Source organism: Filicampus tigris, chromosome 17 (assembly GCF_054856515.1).
Source record: "Filicampus tigris isolate MCC_2025a chromosome 17, RoL_Ftig_1.0, whole genome shotgun sequence".
NCBI lineage: Eukaryota > Metazoa > Chordata > Actinopteri > Syngnathiformes > Syngnathidae > Filicampus > Filicampus tigris.
This window is the reverse complement of record NC_141233.1, coordinates 6,652,377-6,671,906: the sequence shown is the minus strand read 5'-3', so window position 1 is coordinate 6,671,906 and position 19,530 is coordinate 6,652,377. Positions and strand designations below refer to the sequence as shown.

Sequence of the window (19,530 nt, the reverse complement as noted above, 5' to 3'; positions counted from 1 at the left end):
GGACGGATAAATCACAATTACGAGAGCTTTCTAATATTCCAAAATTGTCAGGCGTGTTCAACCTGGTGAAAATGTACGTTTGGTAGGGCTTGTGGAGCGTGACCGCCTATAATCGTGCCGCTGGGCTGCTTTGAAAATCCAGACCCCCAAAATCAGTTTCGCTTAGCAACGCGACATTTGGTAGTCATGTCTATCATGAGTAGACCCACAAAAAAGTCTCAAGAAACCACCCCGGGCAGAGGAAGCCTGCCCATCGGCATGAAGCATCAATTTCCAGATTCTGGCCATTCCATTCATGCAATACCTCCCCTGTTGACACTTTGCTTTCTTTCAAACTCTGTTTGCAGCAGCTTTAATTCTTATTATGTACGCTCCAAGGACCTCTCACCTCTCTCTCGCTATTTGGGGGATACACGTTATGGAGAGTGATTAATGACCTCGCTTTCCAGATGCACTCAACTGCAGCATAAGTGTGTGTTTTTATATGTGTGTGTGTGTGTGTGTGTGTGTGTCCTACTTCGTACCTGAGCTCATTAGCTTTTCTTCCACCCTCCCACAACCCTCTCCTTCCTCTTCCTCCCTCCTTTATCTTTACTCGGACTGCCATCCCATAAACCTTCCCACCCCTCTTCTTCCTCATCTCGCCTGCCTTTGTCGTCGTCCGTCACACGCACGCACACGCGCGCGCGCACGCACAAATCTGCGCACACACTCACACACACTTAGGCAAGAGCAGATCAGAGAGGCCAAAACTAACCGCTGTCAGCTCGTCACAGTTGGAATGTAAATGCGCTGCACTTCCTGCATAACAATACTCATACTCATACTCTCGCGCATATGTGTGCGGACTAGAAAACTGTGGCAGATGATAGTGGCCATTTTGTGTTGGATATCACTCCAAAAAAATTCAACGGGGCTCTTGTTTGGTTCTACGGGTGCATCTCAATAGATTGGAAAATTTGCACAAAGTAGAAAACAGAATTGATTTCAGTAGGTTCAATTAAAAAAATGCAACTGATTCTTTACCCATGCAGTGAAAAAGTCTGGGAGTTCATTTATTATCATGTTGATGATCATGGATCACAGCTAAAGAAAACCACAAAATTCACCATTTCAAGAAATTTGAATATTAGACTATATTACACATGAAACTATCAAATTGGGTAGAAATTGGTCTTCTGATGAATATCACTTTTACAAGTGACATGCTGAAATAAAATCACTTTTCTACGGTATTCTAATTTATTCAGATGCACTTGTACATGGCATTAATATCATGAACTGTCCAAGATATCGTCCGAAAATTGTGAATGGTAAAAAAGCAAATACGGCTGATGTCTGCGTTTCACTCAGATGTGATCAAAACAAATAGGATTCCTGCTTTTTGCATGGCAGGTGCAGGGGCTGGCAAACTTTTTGTGCTGAAGGGCCTCATTTGATGTTTGGATTTAAGGAATGGAGCTGGCCATACTTTGCTGCATTCATGACTTCAACTGTAAATAAGATCAGCTGAGCTTTGTAACTATGACAAAACATTGAAAAGCTGGAAATGGATGGAAAAGCTGCAAAGATGATGCAAAAAAAAAAACAAAGTGAATGAAAATTCAGAGGATTTAGAAGCCAACCCTGGGGTACACCACAAAGACAGATGCCTTAATAGATGTGTGACACATATAGGTTTGTTTACCTCTGGCCATGTCCTCTTCCAGCAGCTGTATCTGCAGGTGGAAGATCTTCTCCTGGAGGTCGCACAGGCTGTGCTTCATCTTCTCCCGCCGCGTCACCATATAGCACAGGTTACGCACCTGGAAGCAGATGAATACGACATAATAAAAAAACATGACAAAATGACTCTCGTCTTGCACTTAGAATTAGAATCAGCTCTAATATCCCAGAATGAGCTTTAGACATCGAGGCGGAGTAGTTAAGTGTACTTTTCTGATCCTCTCTGTTTTAAGTGCTTTGCTGTCATCTTCCCTAAGCTGTGTGAATAAGGTGCGGTTGGTGGGGGGGGGGGGGGTGGGGGGGGGTTCACTGTGTTTATACTTTATGCAAAAACTTTTGTTAGGGGGTGTGCTGCGAGATTTTTCCAATGTTAAATACAATACAAGCTTTGGCTCAATAAAGACTGAGAAACACTGCTTTAGCATTAGTTTCGAAAATGTAGCATTTGAGTGCTCCATTTGTTCATTTTAAGCTCTGGATGCAGGCCAGAACACTTGCAGCTAACACACCAAAAACTGGACACCAACCAGCTGGATTGTACAACACTAACTCGATTATTATGTGTCTCTGACCAAATCTGTGTGTGTGCGTGTGTGTTGGCCGCAGGCTGACTGTTTATCTGTTGATCTTGATTGATTGGTCTGCTCAGCCTATCTGGCCCGTTTTATCCCCGAGAGCGAGCGGATAAAAATAGCTTCTCAACCGGGACACAATGTACGGAACCTGTCCATGATTAGGCTGTTAACGTGTGCGTTTGTGTGTGTCATTTAGCAAAACAGGATACATAACACGGGGGGGTGGGGTGGGGGGGGGGCAATCATTTGTTTACTTTCCAACTTCCTCCTCACTCATTCTCTGCATATCAAACAGTATTTTTGCTCAAATTCAGCCTATAAAGACAGTATCAATTAGGAACTTACAACTAAATCGACATGTCTACCATAACAAGACCTACAAAAAAAGTCTCAAGAAACTATGCCCGAAAAGATTCAGGAGAGGCTGCCACTTAGGTGTGAAGTTGACATTTTAGCTGTGTCCATGGGTCCTTCAAAGACAGTGTTGTCCTTCAGACATTGTTTGAAAATTCAGCCCCCAAAAACAGGATATTAGGCACATGAAATTTAATAGGCATGGCTATCATCAGTAAGCTCACCCAAAAAGTCCCAAGACGCAAACTGAAAAGCCGCAGGAAGTCTGCTATTTTGGTTCCAAGCGGCCATTTTATCAATCTCCATGAGTCCTTCAATCGCAAACTGCCACAGAGATTAATTCCGATTGACGTTTTTTTTTTTTTTAATTCAGCCCCCAGAGCTCCTTAGCAACATGAAATTTGGTAGTCACGTCTCATGAGTAGACTCATAAAAGACTCTCACAAATGCATAGCCACAGGAAATCTGCCAGTTTTGGTTGAAAGCTCATTTTGGCTATTGCTAACTAAGGGTCATTTAAAAGCAAATTTGTGCTACACATTTTGTAGACATCTGAACCTCGCATAGGAGACATTGTTTAAACTCAATAATGAGCCAAATCGACCATGTGCGCTGGCCCTGAACCCTCTAAATATCACCGCTATTGATCTCTAATTGGCACGCTATCAGCGCACTGACAGCCGGCGTTTAAACAAAGATGGAATGTTCCCAACGGAGAGCGGTGCCAGTGAGAACATCAACAAGTCATTTGTCACTTGTTGAATCAGACATTAGTCACACAGCCGCCATGTAAAAGCCAGCCACAATCACATCAACGACCTTTAAACAAACATCTGCATTTAAATGACATCTCAATGCAGAAAACACCTGGCTGCAAGCTCCTCTGCTGAATTTTCAAAAGCAAAGTCACTTGAAGGATCGTTTTTGTGTTTTGGTAGCATTCGTACAGCAAAGTGAATTAAATTGAGTGATGCAGCACTGTGTGACAGTGCGGGCATCCGCAAGGCTTTTATTGAAATAACAATTTGGCAGCCGACGCTGTTGTTTTTACTGGTTTATTATTTTTTTTGTTTTTTTATGTCGTTTTGTGCCGGGAAAGAAAAAATCAAAAAACAAAACAATGGGCAATAACAGTAAATTGCTGTCCGCTGTAGTGACCAATGCACAACTTTGACGGAACTCGCGCAAATCGAAGAAAACAATTTTTCAATATTACTTATCTGCTGCAATGACTGTTGCACAATTCTGACATTTACCCAAATTAAAAAAAAAAACTTTGGCACAAAGACTTAAACATAAAGAATAAATGACTTTTGAATAGCTGTACCAAGGTTGTTATATAAAATTAACGAAGCAACCAAACAAACTGAAAAAAACGAAAATTACAGTGAAAATGTCCTTCCTTTTCATCTTTGACAATTAATTCAGTTTAAGGGTTCACTTGTTTGAAAATTGTGGTTTACTCTACTTTATTATGCAATAATTATTGACTTTTTTGTTTTATAATGCACGCGATAAATACTCCATCTATTTAAAAAAAACTGAAACTAATCCTAAAACTAGTAAAAAGTAAACTCAAACAAAGCACTTTTGAACAAATTAAAAACTACCGGTAATCAAACCTAAAAAACTTTCTCTAAAACGAATTAGAAGTGAATTTGAAAACCCAAAAAAGTCAAAACGAAATAAAAACTATCATAAACATCTAAAAGTATTATAACCCTGCATTGTACCACTGTAGCGACTGATGTGCAACTCTGACACCAAGACACGAGAACGTGGCGAAACAAAAACAGCTTTTGAGTATCTGTCACTGCCGTGACTGATGCACATCTTTGGCATCACACACTTATGGGAAAACACTCGAGGCTGCAGGTTAGCACATTTCGTCGAATGCATGTTTACACGCGGCAGTAGCAGAGCAACACGCTATCCGTGTCAACCCCATGCGTTTACTCGCATGTGTCCCCCCCCCCCATTGTCTTATCAAAGCCGTGTGAATTTAGGGTTTGACTGGCCGTGAATTATTTATCTCCGCCGAGGCCGTGGAAACACACAAGCGGCAATAAATATTTATACGCAGCCTCATATTTATTTCATTGCGGTATCAGAGGGGCAGCTTGCGGGACGGCGTCAGGGAAGGAGGAGGAGGTCGAAATAAAAACAGGTGAGAGAAATTGATGAGGGTTACCATTTCAGCATAGCGTAGCCATGCTGCATGTGGGAAGTAGGGCAGCGGGAAGAGAGACTGAATAAAAGATATTATACGAGCACTAGAGGCTCACCTTATTATCATACCACAGTTTAATATGCCTAAGGAGCTATAACTAATACTAACTGGAGAATGTAATTTCTGGAGGAATGTAGTGTGAAGTGTGAATGCTGAAGTGCTGAAACTGAACTGAATGAACGGTTGTGCAGTTAGGTAATAATGGAAGAAATGTTGAAGATGACACTGAAAAAGACTTAAAAAGAAAGATACAGAAGGTTTTTTCTTTTTAAATCCATTTGTTTGGGAGTTTTACCATGAAAAATGTGGAATATTGTACTCAAATTTGGGGAATGGGAAAAAAAATTCACAACAGGTTCTGAATGAACCGAACTGTTTGAAGTTGGAATTGTTTGAATCGGATGAGAAATGTGGAAGTAGTAGGTCAATATGTCAAGATGAATGCATTGTCACGGAAAAAAAAAAGTAGGAATTTGGGGAATGTGGAAAATGGTCCCCAAGTTGCCCTTTGTGAATATTTTGAAATTGGAATGGTTGGAATCAGCTGAGAAATGCGGATGGGTGAGTTGAATTTCCAAAATGTCTCAATCACCTCAATGGGACTTATTTTTTTTTTAATAGAAATTGCATAATTGTGGTAAAAGGAGGAATTTGGGAAATGTAAAAAAATAGTTCTCCAGATATCATGAATTTTGTGAATATCTTAAATTATTTGAATCTGTTAAGAAACGTGGAAGGTTTAACATGTCACAAAACTCCTAAGAACAATAATGATATAGTAAATGTACATTTTTTTGGGTGCAGAACATGAATGCTAGGACATTTAAAAAATAAAACAACCACAACAGTTGTAGTTACTATGTCATCATATGAGAGTCTATTGACCGCCAAGCTCTCACTCAGGGCTTTCATTTGAGATGTGACATTGTCACAATTTTTTTTCCCCGCTAGTTACTGGTGAATTTCAATCAAAGCCCATCTCCCTGACGTTGAAACAAATTAAACAGCTTGACGCATGCGTTCATTTTGAGAACTGTGCAAACAAGAGTCTTCTTTTCATTTCCTCAAAGTGATGTCATACGCACTTCTTGCAGGAACAGAGAGAAAATGGACACTAAGGAACACTTTCCAAAGTGTGTTGTAATAGGTTTAATTGTGTTTTAATCAATATTAATGTATTAAAAGCATGTGGTAGGGGTAAAACTACAGATATAAAAAAAATATACATGTTCTGTTCATATCGCAGTGTCACCTTACATGGGTTGGTGTGAAAAATTTTCAGTGTTTTTTCTTATTTCCACAGTTACCTATGGGAATTTTTCGCAAAGTGCTACACACCTGATGGTGTCATGTTTACTTACAGCAGAAGTCAACCCAAACATATTTTTTTCAACAATATGTTCTATGCAAGCCCACTAGTTGAAACAGGGCATTCGGATAAATATTGCGTTTAAGAGCAAAAACATACATTTGTTGTGGATGTGTTTTAGGGCCAATTGTGTTTGGAGCCATGTTGCATGCTGGGAGCCAGGTTGGTGCCGATCCAACAGGGTGGGCGTGTCTGCGGACCACTCCGTAGCTCCAAAGCACTCTAGTGAGCTCTTTGACTGTATTTGTGTGTGAGAGCAGGCTGAGTCATTGAATAGCTTTTTTTCCCCCCCTTGCCTTGTCCTCTGCATGAACCCGAGCAAGTTACATAACAAGACAGTTGATGGCAGACATGAAGACGCGAGATGGGCCTCACTAATACATTTAGCCATCACAGAAATCAACTCAATTGTCATCTGGCTTCTCTTTCCCCCACACAGTCTTTTTTCTGAGTCTAAAATACATCATAAAAGAGTCGCCCTCCCCCAAGGCTTGTAAAAGTAATGAATATCATGTTGGATCCGAGGTTGGGAAATGGTTGTATCCAGCTAACAGCGGCTTGAATAACAAAAGTCAATATCACAGAAAATATCAAGTATTATTTGCCATGACAAGACTGCCGCAAATGTATATGAATGGCATTTTCGCATGAGCATGTCTAGTTTGTCTCAGTAGCTCTTTGAGGAAGAAATTCGGTCAGTCAGCCAACGAGATGCACAGCGTTTTGTTGTTAGCGTTGCTTTCAGCATTAGCATCCGTAGGCCACAAACGACAGTAATCCCTCGTTCTTGAATTGTTTTGACAGTCACAGTTAGCCGGCGAGCTAGCAGCACCTACAACGACTTAAGCAACGACTGCTGTCAACCACTCGGGAGCGGAATGCCGACTCGGCGAAAAATCTCCCAGATGCTTTCAGGGACATCACGGAGCAATTTGTTACACTAGCAACACTTCAAAGACCAAGAGTGGAGGAAGGGTGGTGGGGGGGATTAATCCAGGGCGACATTAGCCCCCAGAAATATACACACACGCACGCACACACACATGGCGAATGGAAGGGATTTTTCAATTTGCCAGCAAATTAGAGTTGATTGGAAACCTCTCCTGTGGTAACACACACACACACGCACAAACACACAACGTAGACACACAATGCAAGACATGCAAGACTTTGATTCTGACAGATGCTCTTCAGGGCAAAGAAAAGACAAGGTGAAGGATGGAGGGGAAAAAAGACGACAAACTGAATCTTGTCTCTTGTCAGGAGGAGGTGTGTGCGGACTTGGTGCCGAGCCTTGCTCTTGCTAGCTCGATAATAGCGTTAGCTGGTGTCAAAAAAAGAAACTTGCTTTGCATTGCCATTTGCTACTTCTATAAGAAAAGGGGAAAAAAATATTCAAATCAGAAATCAGTAAAACAAAATCGGAGATTTTATTTTCAGTTACTAAAACAATTTTTCTTCCACTAGCTTGATGCTAACGTTAACTCCACAAGCTCGCTGCAGTACGTTTTTTTCATTAGGGTAAAGCTGGGCGGGGCCATTAATCGATTTTTATCAATTGATTCTATTGTACTTGTAATTGCAATTGTACTAGCTTGATGCTAACTTTAGCTACGTTGGATACATTTTTGCAAGAAGTCTTTCACCACCTTTTCACACACTCTAATCTGATCCACTGTGACGTATTCCGTAGTGTTATTTACATAAGGATTTTCTCCCCGACCGCCATACCGCAGTCATGTCGGCTCATATCGAAGGGATAAACAACGTGAAATGCATCAATAACAGGCGGTAGGGGCTGCGGAGAGCTCCAGATCGCAAGGCCAGAGTTGAATCGATAGATTGACTTGCGGGCGACGTGGCTGTGATGAACCCGAGCGGAGTTGATCTTAGCGACGGTGCGAAAGGAGACACTGGAGAGCACTTGTTGTAGTCTCGCTGCCTTCTGGGGAGCCATTGGGCACTTTATCACCATAATAGGTAAGAAAGTGTTACAGAAAAAATCGATAAAGACTGTAAATCACCACTTCTACACTCCTTAAGTCAAACCGGCTGAGGCTATTTCTCTGCCTATAGAAGATGCATTTTTCCGCCTTTTTTTTCCTGCTGTCACTGTTCTATATAAACGGCATTCACACAGTCACTGCAGCGTAGGTTATAAAGATGATGAAATACGTCTGGGAGTGCCACACTTCCTTCTCACTCTACTCGCAGCCCCCTTACAAACACCGAATTGTCCCGTTTGGGCGAGTTCTGTCTGAAAGGCACAAGCGAGTAAACGCCGGCTCTATTGTGACGCCAAGCTTTCTGCTTTACGAGACGCATTGTTGCCTGTCGGAATTGAGTGTTTTCACCCCACTCACCCTCTCCAAGTCTTGTCGGAGGTGTGTGAAAAGCTTGAGTCGTCGGTAGAGGACGTCCTGCTCCTGCTGGGCCAGGTTGTCCACCTCGTCTCGTTTTAGAGTCACCAGAGGCTGGTTGAAGTTGGCCTTCCTTTTCAGTTTCCAGAACTGGTACAGGAAGTCCACCTTAGGGAGGAATGTTTTTACAGCACAAATGTTTTTTTAAGGTCTTTCAACACACACACCTTTAAACTAATACAAACACATTGCAAAACATACACAGTAATATAGAGAGCAAGATCAATGGATAAGATGCATTGACATATTGGCATGTGGTGATAGTAGTATTTATTTTTTTATTACGTAAAGAAATGACATGACGTCATCTTTAGTCGATGTCTCCATGAAATCAGATCAAAAAGCGTCGCCTCATTTTCCCCAAAATATTTTCACCTCCTCCCGCATTGCTCCTCTGTCGATATAAGGTGATTAAAAAGATGAGTCCCAACACGCTGGACCATTTTTGGGTGCATGTTACTCGAGGTCGTGCCTTGTGCAGCTTATCTATGATATCAAAAAGGTAAAGTTCTGAACGTACCTGCATGACAGGCAGCGCCATGTTCTCCGCCACCTCGCCGGGGTCCACCAGTCGGTAAAACTCGTCCTCCAGCTCCTGGAGCTTCTGCTTCCGCTGGCTCACCTTGTCTCGCTCCAGTTGGTCCCGCTCGGCCCTCTCCGACACCGAGTATGGTACCGATCTGGGCTCTGGGAGCTCGGGGTTCCACTCGGGCCGGGCCGCTCCGCCGCCGCTGTGCTCCAGACAGAACGACTTGAAGCGGACCTCGTCGTTCTCGGCCAGGATGGTCCTCATTTCCAGACCGTGGTCGAAGGCGCACGTCACGTGGAAGGCCACAATACATGAGGGCATCGAACACTGTCAGGATAGAAGAACCAGGAAAGAATCTCAATGGTTTTGTGCTCCAGATTTATCGCATCCATCAAAGACAAAATGTCAGGAATGAGTTCGTCTCCCGAGGACAGGGTTCAAAATTGACCCTAAAATGGCCACGTCAAATAAAAATGGCTGGCTTCTTGTGCCTTTTTAGTAATAGCTTTTCGAGACCCTGCTGTGGGTCTACTCATGATCGACATAGCTAGCAAGTTTCATGTTGATGCGATAAACTGCCCAATTTTTCTGTTATAATGTATAAGACTATGAAATGATTCAAATCAACATGGCAGTCTTTTCCAGCATGGCTTTTTGTCACTTTTTTGAGGGTCTACGCTTGATAGACATGCCTACCAAATTTAATTTTGCTAAGGTAAACCAGCTTTGAGGTCTGAATTTTTAAATTAGTTTTCAAGTTTTGAGGAGTCAGAATCTAAAATGGTCACTTAAAACCAACATGGCAACCTTTCCGTATCTTTTCAGGCATAGCTTCCTGAGACTTTTTCGTGGGCGTAATCATGACAGACATGCCTACCAAATTTCAGGCTGCAAGGGAAAATTGACGACACCAGTACCTGTATGCATGTTCCGGTGTGCTCTCGACACAGGCTGCAGGACAAAGCCCATCGGCTGGCGGGTATGTGGGACACCTTAGTGATGGGCTCCATCTTCTCCGGACAGCCTATACTCACCTAGCGCACACAGTTGGAGCATTTGAAAAACAACAAATACACTTTCAGTTTCATCGTGATACTGCACTGTTGTTGTTTTTTTTGCCTTGTTGGTTACTGTGCCGATCCATGACAGACAATTGTTCAGTGCCGCGACTAATTGATCGGTCTGCTAATTGACCCTGATGTGTCACACACATATACACGCGCACAAATTGAGACGTTACATTACCCAGAGGCTGTCATGTTGTTTGTGTGTGTCTTTCCCAGCAGGAAAATAGGAAAAACCTCATAAAAATTGCATTGATAGAGATGCTAGAAGCTAAGCTTGTGTGTGTGTGTGTGTGTGTGTGTGTGTGCGCGTTTAAGTGAGACCTCTGTTGGAATTGAAGGCTGCTACGCACACAACGCTGCAGGGGGCGTATCATTTGAAAGCTTGGCACACATCCAAGCACACACAAACAAACACGCAAACACATTCTTCCACAGTAGAAGCATCCACACAAATGGGTCAAATTGTACTAATCAGATATGATGTGTGTGTGCCTTTTGTGAGTCCTGTGTGTGTATTTGATTGTAAGCATCGACTTGCGAAGATGTACACTAACAAACACACTTGGGGCTAACATATACGAAGGGAGACTGAGGGCCATTGCAGCAAAGTGGAGACGCTGGAGCGTTATAGTGCAGTCCAGAGCTTGATTTACAGCAACAAGGTAAAACTGAGACTGAGTGCTATTGTGGCCAAAATGGAGACTATAGAATAATACTGCAATCTTACAGCACAGCAACAAGCTGGGCTAACATTAGCATGTGTGCTTATTTTGAGCAAGGGGTAGCAGTAATAGTAGTATTAATAGTAGTAGTGAGTCTCACCTCAGGTATCCATAAGGCACAGCTGACGTGGACCCACTTGGTTCCACTGCGGGTGGGCTTGAGGGCGCCGCCCCGCTTGGGGCACAGCAGACACTTGGGCTGCACGCCCAGGGCGCACGTCCGACAAAGCCAGTTGCCCTGCGGTACCTTCAGGATGCCATAGCAGGCCTGCAAAACACAGCGAGAGAAGGTAGGCAGCTCAGTTAGTGAGGTCCACCTAATGCTCCCTCTTGCAATGTTTGTATGCTGTAAACAACAACCGTAACTAATAAACCCTAAAGCTATAGGGCCGTCCGACATTTCAATCTGTCTAAAAGCAACAGGGTAAGCATGTGTAAGAAACAATAAACAAAGTACTCTAATGTAGAATCAGCTGTTAGAACGCTATCTAAAATGCTAATGTCAGCTCTAGTTGCTAAAGGTGGACAAAGCTTTGAAGTCATGTGAACACCTCCTTTGCCTGCCTCAAGCTAAGTAATCTTTTAATAATGTGATGCTGTGAGATAAATGCTAACGTTATGCCACAAACCTGAGGCTTTGGACGACCAATCCTTGCGTGAGCAAACTTAGTCAGCAAAGCTAACGAGACTTGGCTAACAAAAACAAGTTAAAAAACGCGGGACCTGGTGCACGCAGACGTTGCACTTGTCGCAGAAGACCATCTCGTTGCCATCTTCGCCCTCGGGCGAGCGGCAGACGTCGCAGACCACGTCCTCGTCGTACTCTATGCCCAGGCCTTCCTCTGCCTCGATGGCCTGCTGCATCTTCTCCTCGCACAAGCGCTCCAGCTCCACCAGGATGCGCTCCATCGTCAGCTCGGCCAGCTCAGGCAGCGCTGATGAGAGATGGGGTTGAATAGCAGCTAATGTTAGTGGCTCACGATCGCTAACTAGTAGTTATACACTGCAATTTTTAATATAGTACCTGACAGTTTCCAAATAAATAAAAAATATGACTACAATGATCTCCCATGCATCGAGGGAATTACATTCAATTAAGTCTAACGGAAACATCGACGATATTGTGGGAACGCAATAGGTGAACTGTAAAAAAGCGGGGGATTAAAACTGCTAACATTAATGACTAAAGCTAGCTAGCGTAAATAGAGATGCTGTTCCCCCTTCACTGTAATACAATAATAAAGACAACTGCAAACACTCACCCATCTGCGCAAACTCTTGGTTGACGAGTTCCAGCCAGGCCACATCCGTGTCGTCCAGGTCGTAGCAGCTGTACACTTGGCCGTGGAGTGGCAGAGGGTCCACGCTGCCTTCGTTTGACGTTCCGCCTGGTGACTCCGCCAGTAACCTGGAAAAAAAAAAAGATTAACAGTTCAATTGCCTGCTCTAAATTGGTAGCAATCAATCAAAAATTGTAGGACAAGTTCATCTGTGAAGGGCCAAGGGAAACGGCCGAAACGAGTAAGTAAAATGACCACTTTAAACAGAAACGACAGACTTCGTGTGCATTTTCTGGCATGGGTTCATGGGACTGTTTTTGTGGGTCAAGTCATCGACTTGGCAAATAAAAATTGCCATGCTCAGCCCTCATGGAATGAAAAAACAAACAGTTCACGATTTTGCCTTGCCCATCATTCTAGTAAAAAAAAAAAGCTTCAAATTTGGTAGCAATTGGAAAAAATTGCTAGGACAATTTACATTTAAAGTCACCCGGGAACTCATCCTAAACTGGCCAAATTGATCCTAGAATGGCCACTTTGAACCAAATTTTCTCTTGTGGGCATGGCTTCTTGAGAGTATTTTGTGGGTCTACTCATGATAGACACACCTACCAATTTTTATGTGCCTAAGGGATACTGGCTTTAGGGGCTGAATTTTCAAAAAATAGTGTTTTATGGATAATCATGTAACTTTGCTGCCACGCTACACCCACAAGGAATGCCGAAAACAACATATGGTTCTCAATGTAGGGGCTGAATTTTCCATGAAGCACTGTCAAGCTTATTTTTGAGTTTTTGACAATAGGAACACTCAAAATGGTCATTTATTTGACCGAAGTATGACAATAATGATACAGCAAAGCAATTTCAAGAGGCGTGCTTGGACGCCAATGATTGAAAGTGTGTCAAAATGAGCCATCACAGGGGGAATGCGGGACAGGAAGCTCCTCCGGGCACTGTCTGCTTTCCAGCGCTTCTAGACTAAAACGTCTCCACAGTCAACAAGAATGAGAAATGAGGGTCGGGAACTCTGCGTGACCCAGTGGGAGCCAGCAGCCCTGGACTGACGTTAAAGTCATGTGACACAACAATCACAACAGACACACAGCGGGCAAGTGCACGCAGTAAACCACACGCATACTATTCATCAAATGTTTTGGTTTGTTTTGACACATGATATCTTCACTAGTTCCACCTTACAAAGGATTTAAGTGTTAAAACAACAAAAACAAAAAAATGTAAGTTCCTTCGATTAGTTAGTTGCCAATTTTTCGCATGGTCCCTCAAAAGAATTTAGCAAAATATCCATACCTAAAACAACTTAATTTTTTTTACCCCAAATCTTTGAAAGTGTAATTAAATAACTAGCTCTTTTAGTTTTTTAGAGAGAAAAATATATTTTAGAGAATTATGCATACATTAAATCTGAGTATTATTAGGTGCATTTTCTTACTTGTCATGGCTTCTTCAGACTTTTTTTGTGGGTCAATTCATGCTAGACATGTCTGCCAAAGTTCACGTTTCTAAGTGAAACTGGGTTCAAGGGCTGATTTAAAAAACAATGTTTCAAGGGAGCCCCCAAAATTACAGTTCGGCTTAAAATGGGTGCTTCAAACCAAATGACAGAACTCTTGTGCCTTTTGAGACACAGCTTCTAGTTATTTTTTGTAGGTTCAGTCATGATACACGTCAACCAAATTACATGTTGCGAAATGAAACTGGTTTGCGAAAGGTCCTTGGAAATGGCACAAAAGAGGCAAAAATGGCTGACTTCCTGTCTCTTTTCAGACATGTCTTCTTGCAACTTTTTTGCAACTTTACTCATAATAGACATGTCTACCAAATTTCATTTTGATGAGGGAAACTGTTTTCTGGGACTGGATTTTATGTGCGCCGGATCCAACTATTGGATTTATCTGACTGTAATAAACCTTTTTGTATGATTTTCTACTAAATTCTACAGAAAATCAGTCGGACTCGTGAGCGACGATGGCTGTTTTAAAACGCGCTTTTACAGCTTTGTTTATTATCTAAAATAAACAGACTGCTCTGATCTATTTCAGTACGGGATTATAATTAAATAACACGGCAAATGGACACCTCACTATGGGTACGCGCACGCACGCACGCACGCACGCACACACGCACACACACATGCACAGTGAGATGAGAGAATGGTCTGTTATGTAAGGCGCAAAGCAGCTTGAGTGTCTTATTACATCAGTGTGTTATTGAAGTGTGTGTGTGCATGTGTGTTCTGTGTGCTTTTCTGTTCTTTTATAAGACATTTAAGAGCACCATGTCCAGTAGAAATGTGAGGCTTTCTATTCAATCTGTCACTTTCATTGCTTCCATGACTCACCTCCTACATAATCATCACCAAGGCCAAACTTTTACAATACACACACAGGCACACACAAACAATACATTACATAATGAAAAAAAAAAGTTCCGCTTATTTCTATTGTGCAAGGTGGTTGCGGTTATCATAACTGGTGAAAGGGAGCGACTACATTAATTGCATGATTGTTGCGATAGCGCGCATTTACCCATTGCCCGATTGAGCGTGAATTGGTCCTTTTCATGTATTATTTCTTGTCGTCATGTTTGTTTCTACAGTGCGAGGTGGCGGCGGTTATCATGACTTACTGGCGAGAGGCCCAAGCTCGCGTTTTTCCTCCTTGTAAAACAATCATCTTTTGTCAACTTGCAAGTGTTGACATAAGAGATGTTTTCCAGAGTGGGCTGGGCTTGTCTGACCCTCAGGACGCTTTCGACATACGCACAAGCTCTTGAAGAGTGATGGAGTCTCAGATATAGATATATATATATATATATATATATATATATATATATATATAGATATATATATATATATCTATATATCTCTATATATATATATATATATATATATATATATATATATATATATATATATATATATATATATATATATATATATATATATATATATATATATATATATATATATATATATATATATATGTGGGGATTGCATGTTCTCCCCATGCCTGCGTGGGTTTTCTCCGGGTACTCCGGTTTCCTCCCACATTCCAAAAACATGCATGGTTAGTTGATTGGACACTTCTAAATTGTCTAAAAACGTCTCTGTGTGCCCTGCGATTGGCTGGCAACCAATTCAGGGTGTCCCCCGCCTACTGCTCGAAGACAGCTGGGATAGGCTCCAGCAACCCCCGCGACCCTTGTGAGGATAAGCGGTATCGATAATGGATGGATGGATATATATATATATATATATATATATATATATGTAACATTAGGGAGAAAAGAGTGTCAAGTGATGGATGTTGGACTGACGGAATTAAGGTAAAAAAAAAAAGGAAATTTTACACCTTCAGCAAAGCAGAGGCCACAAAAAGCTCTTTTATGTGCTCTTATTAATTTATGGCTTCATTAAAAGTGCAGCGCAGACGCACAGTGAAGCAAATAACAACCTTGCTTGCCAGCAAATCACACAGTGAAAAAAATGTATGGTGAGGAAGAACGAGAGCAATTAGAAGATGCCTCCACCAGACGCAGACGTGGCTTCAGAGGAAAGGCATGCACAGAAACAGAGAAAAATGTGGGGAACACACCGAAAAGACAAAACACCGCTAAAGTGTCACACTGTAAACTAGAGTCGTCTAACTCCATTTTTTTGAGTCATTTTTGCAAGAGAGTGATTTTAAATTTTATGGCTTGAACAAAAACATTCATATCTTGGAAATTTGAGTTGGCCCAGTGCTGCACTGATGAATCAGGAAAAGTGCTGAGTGCAATAATGGATGGAATTGGAATTAAACCGCAATTCAGGCCGGTATTCATTTGAAAGAAATGCTTTGTCTCTGTTCATTTTGGAACTTATAATGACACAAATCCAGCTAGCCCACTTGTTCTCTGTTTCTCAATTACCTTATTCTTGTCAAACTATGAGTAAAACGAATATATAAAGTCATCAATGTTACAAGTGACAAGTCACAATATGCTACAAAAAAAAGGAATTTTTACGAAAATAAAGTCAGAATGTTAATAGCACATAGGAACATCACGAGAAAAATTCTTTCCGAATTAAGAAAATTTTGTGAATTTTTATTCGTAACATGACATCATTAATCTCATATTCCAAATTAATTCTTACTCACATTAGTTCCGGAATATTACAGTTTCAATTTCGGAAAATTAGCACTTTTTCCCACTCATTAAACCCTGACTTCGTTCATCAATATTTTTGGAACGTAATGAATATCAAAATTCTTCTTCCCCACAGTGTCACTGTAAAAAAATCAAAGTCAATAATAAAATTCTAAGACGACACAGAAAAATGTCATGTTGGCGCAGGAAAATATTTTATTAACATCATAAATGCGTGTGTCTGCGTGTGTGTGTAAAATGTAATTCTTGGAATACCTCTCTGCCACAGCCTGTCTGAGAAAACTGCGATTCCCCTTTCTTTCCCATAATCCCCTTTATACCCAAACTTTTCACACCACCAAACTCGCCCACTGTGTGTGCACACCACGAGTGTATGTGTGTGCGTGTGCGCGCACTAACAGACACGCTCTGCACCCTCTGCTCCCACACCAGCATGCGGACTAAAACAGGCTAAATCTATATTCACATATGTGAGCGGCTAAAACATGATAAAGCAAAAGTGCAATTAACAGTATTTACACTGCAGGTTTTTTTCTGGCCACACGGGGGCGGTAAGAAACAGGATCGATGGTTTGCGCACATTGTTCACTTAACATCAAAGGAGAACATCTATTGACGTCTTTTTTTTTTTTTAATATTCAAACTTTTACCCCCAGTAATATTACAAATGTTCAGTGAAATTTTGAAAGTTTGTTCTCAGAAAATTGACAATTATGTTTTTGTAATATTCTATATTTCTTAGTTATTTAAAGTATGTTTAGGAACTAATCGTAATGATAATCTAAATTTGTTGCGTATGTATGATGACAATATTATTTCTTTCAAGGTTTTCAACCTGATTGTTACACCTCAATTCAGATAAACTAATAAGAAGAATAAACGTTTCTATCTGAGTTTATCACCTACATTCCGTCTGTTGTTGGCCGATTTCGAGTTAAGGAAAAGGATGAGGCAAAAATTCAAATAATTCGATTATAAGATTACAGAAAAATTTTGTATATTCCCATCTTGTTTCTCATAATATGGCATTTTATTCTTGAAAAATGAAAACTTTCTTGCATTATAACAACTCTTGTTGTGAAATAGTTCGATTTAAGTTCAAAGAAATTATGATTTTTTTTCTCCCGGTCAAAATATTTGTACATTGTCGTGTAATATTATGACCGTTTGTAAAATTATGTTTTTTTTCCCCCTCTCAATATTTCAATTTTCTTGTTAAAGTCCGACTTTAGCGCCGTCATATTTGAATTGACAGCGAGCTGCCATTTTGTGTGCTTGAGATGCCAGTACAGTGAGCCTGTTGTCATGGATATGAGAGCGACTTATTAACACCTCTGCTCTAGAGGAGCTGCAGCCTGTGCAAATAATGTTTGACAAAAGGGTGAGGAGGGAAACCAAAGAGGGGAGGGAGAATGCGGCCACCGTTTGGGCAAACAAGGCCGGCGGGAATGTTTTCATTCATATCTTTCGCTCGGCTAGTCGAGGAATGAGACACAGTGGGAGGAGTGGACTAAAGTGCTGCAGCGTCCAGAGATTAAGGCGCAGTGGCAGGATAAGCTTGTTGAGCAGAGGAAAGAGGGCAAGTGCAGCCAAGTGGAGGATGCGGAGTGTTAAATTGCAGCATGTGGACAACAACAGGATGAGACAGGCTGAGCTAGCATTGCCAAGAGGAGACTGAGGGCCACTGGAGCAAAGTGCAAACAAGCAACAGGGTAACTTAGCATAACCAAGGGGAGACTGAGGGCGGCTTCAGCCAAGTGGAGACAGAGGAGTATAACGCTAAGGCACAGCAACAAGTTAGGCTAACATATCTGAAGGAGGACTAAGGGCAACTCCAGCAAAGTGGAGATTGTGGGCTATAAGAGTGAATCATGAGCAGTTAAGGCACAACAACGGGGTAAGCTAACGTGTCCAAGAGTAGATGAGGGCCACTGCAACAGCCGAGTGGAGACTATGGAGTATAATGGTACAAGTTAAACTAAAGTACATTCGCATGGTGCTTTATGGGGATCCAATAAACATTTGTTGTCATTCCTAGCCCTCTATCATCAAATGTTACAATATTCCGGTGCTACTCAAGTGTGCGTTTGTGTGTGTATGAATGTCCTTCAAAAGATCATCAAAGACCCCAGGAGAGATAGAGAGCCCACAATTCCAGGTACTCAGACACACGTTTCCTGGTCAGGATGATGTCACTGCACCCTTTTTTTGTGTGTGTGTGTGTGCGCGTGTGTGTAAATTGCTTTTATGGCCCACGATGGGAAGCGGATGAGTCATGCTGTTGTTCCAGGAAGCAATACAATATGTATGTGTAGAGTCTCAAGTATGGATGCGATGACGCACCAGGCGTTTACACACAAACATGTGAAAGCATACACCGTCACCTTAATGCAAACATGTGGCAACGTCACTAGCGTTAGCGCCAAGCTTTCTGAAGCCAACAACAAAGAAAGTTTGTCTGCTTGAAAGCCAAGAAATTAGCTCAGTCCCGCACGCAGTTAAGAGGAGAATATCGCTTTGTTCTTAGCATATTTTTTCGCAGGAGCATTTGAAAGCTACATAGGGCGTAAATGCCTTTAACAGGCTAAGCTAACGTATCAGAAGGCAGACTGAAGGCCACAGCATTAAAAAGGAGAAGGCGGAGTTTAGTAATGAAATTTTAGAGCTAAGCTAATGTAGCCGAGGGGAGGCTAAGGGCCACTGCAGCAAATTGGAGACTGTGGAGTGTAATAGCGAAGTGTCAAAAGCTAAAATACTGCGACTGGGGGCTGCTCCAAATCAATATAGGACTTCCTGTGTGTGTTTAGGCATGGCTTCTTGAGACTTGAGTCCACTCATGATTGACTGGCTTTGGGGTGAAATTAAAAACAAACAACAAACAAAAAATGAAATGGCAAATCAGATCCTAAAACGGCCACTTTGAAAAAAAATGTCACACTTCTTGTCTCTCTTCCAGCATTGCTTCTTGAGACTTTTTTGTGGGTCTACTCATGATGGACAAGCCTACCAAATTTCATGTTGCAAAGTGAAAGTGGCTTCTGGACGACATTTTCAAAACACTTTTGTGATAAGTCATGAAACTTTGC

General features: G+C 41.7%; 1 protein-coding gene across 3 annotated transcripts in view; it reads right to left on the bottom strand.

The window, feature by feature from the left end:
* jade2 (jade family PHD finger 2) overlaps window positions 1-19,530 on the bottom strand; it is a 47,346-nt gene that overhangs the window by 4,831 nt on the left and 22,985 nt on the right. For all 3 annotated transcript variants that reach the window (XM_086012955.1, XM_086012958.1, XM_086012956.1), the window contains exons 5-11: window positions 12,254-12,399; window positions 11,715-11,926; window positions 11,092-11,259; window positions 10,120-10,236; window positions 9,194-9,529; window positions 8,617-8,781; window positions 1,688-1,805 (exon numbers count right to left, since the gene is read on the bottom strand). In XM_086012955.1, the coding sequence (XP_085869081.1) occupies window positions 1,688-1,805; window positions 8,617-8,781; window positions 9,194-9,529; window positions 10,120-10,236; window positions 11,092-11,259; window positions 11,715-11,926; window positions 12,254-12,399 (1,262 nt within the window). The remainder of the gene's footprint in view (window positions 1-1,687; window positions 1,806-8,616; window positions 8,782-9,193; window positions 9,530-10,119; window positions 10,237-11,091; window positions 11,260-11,714; window positions 11,927-12,253; window positions 12,400-19,530) is intronic.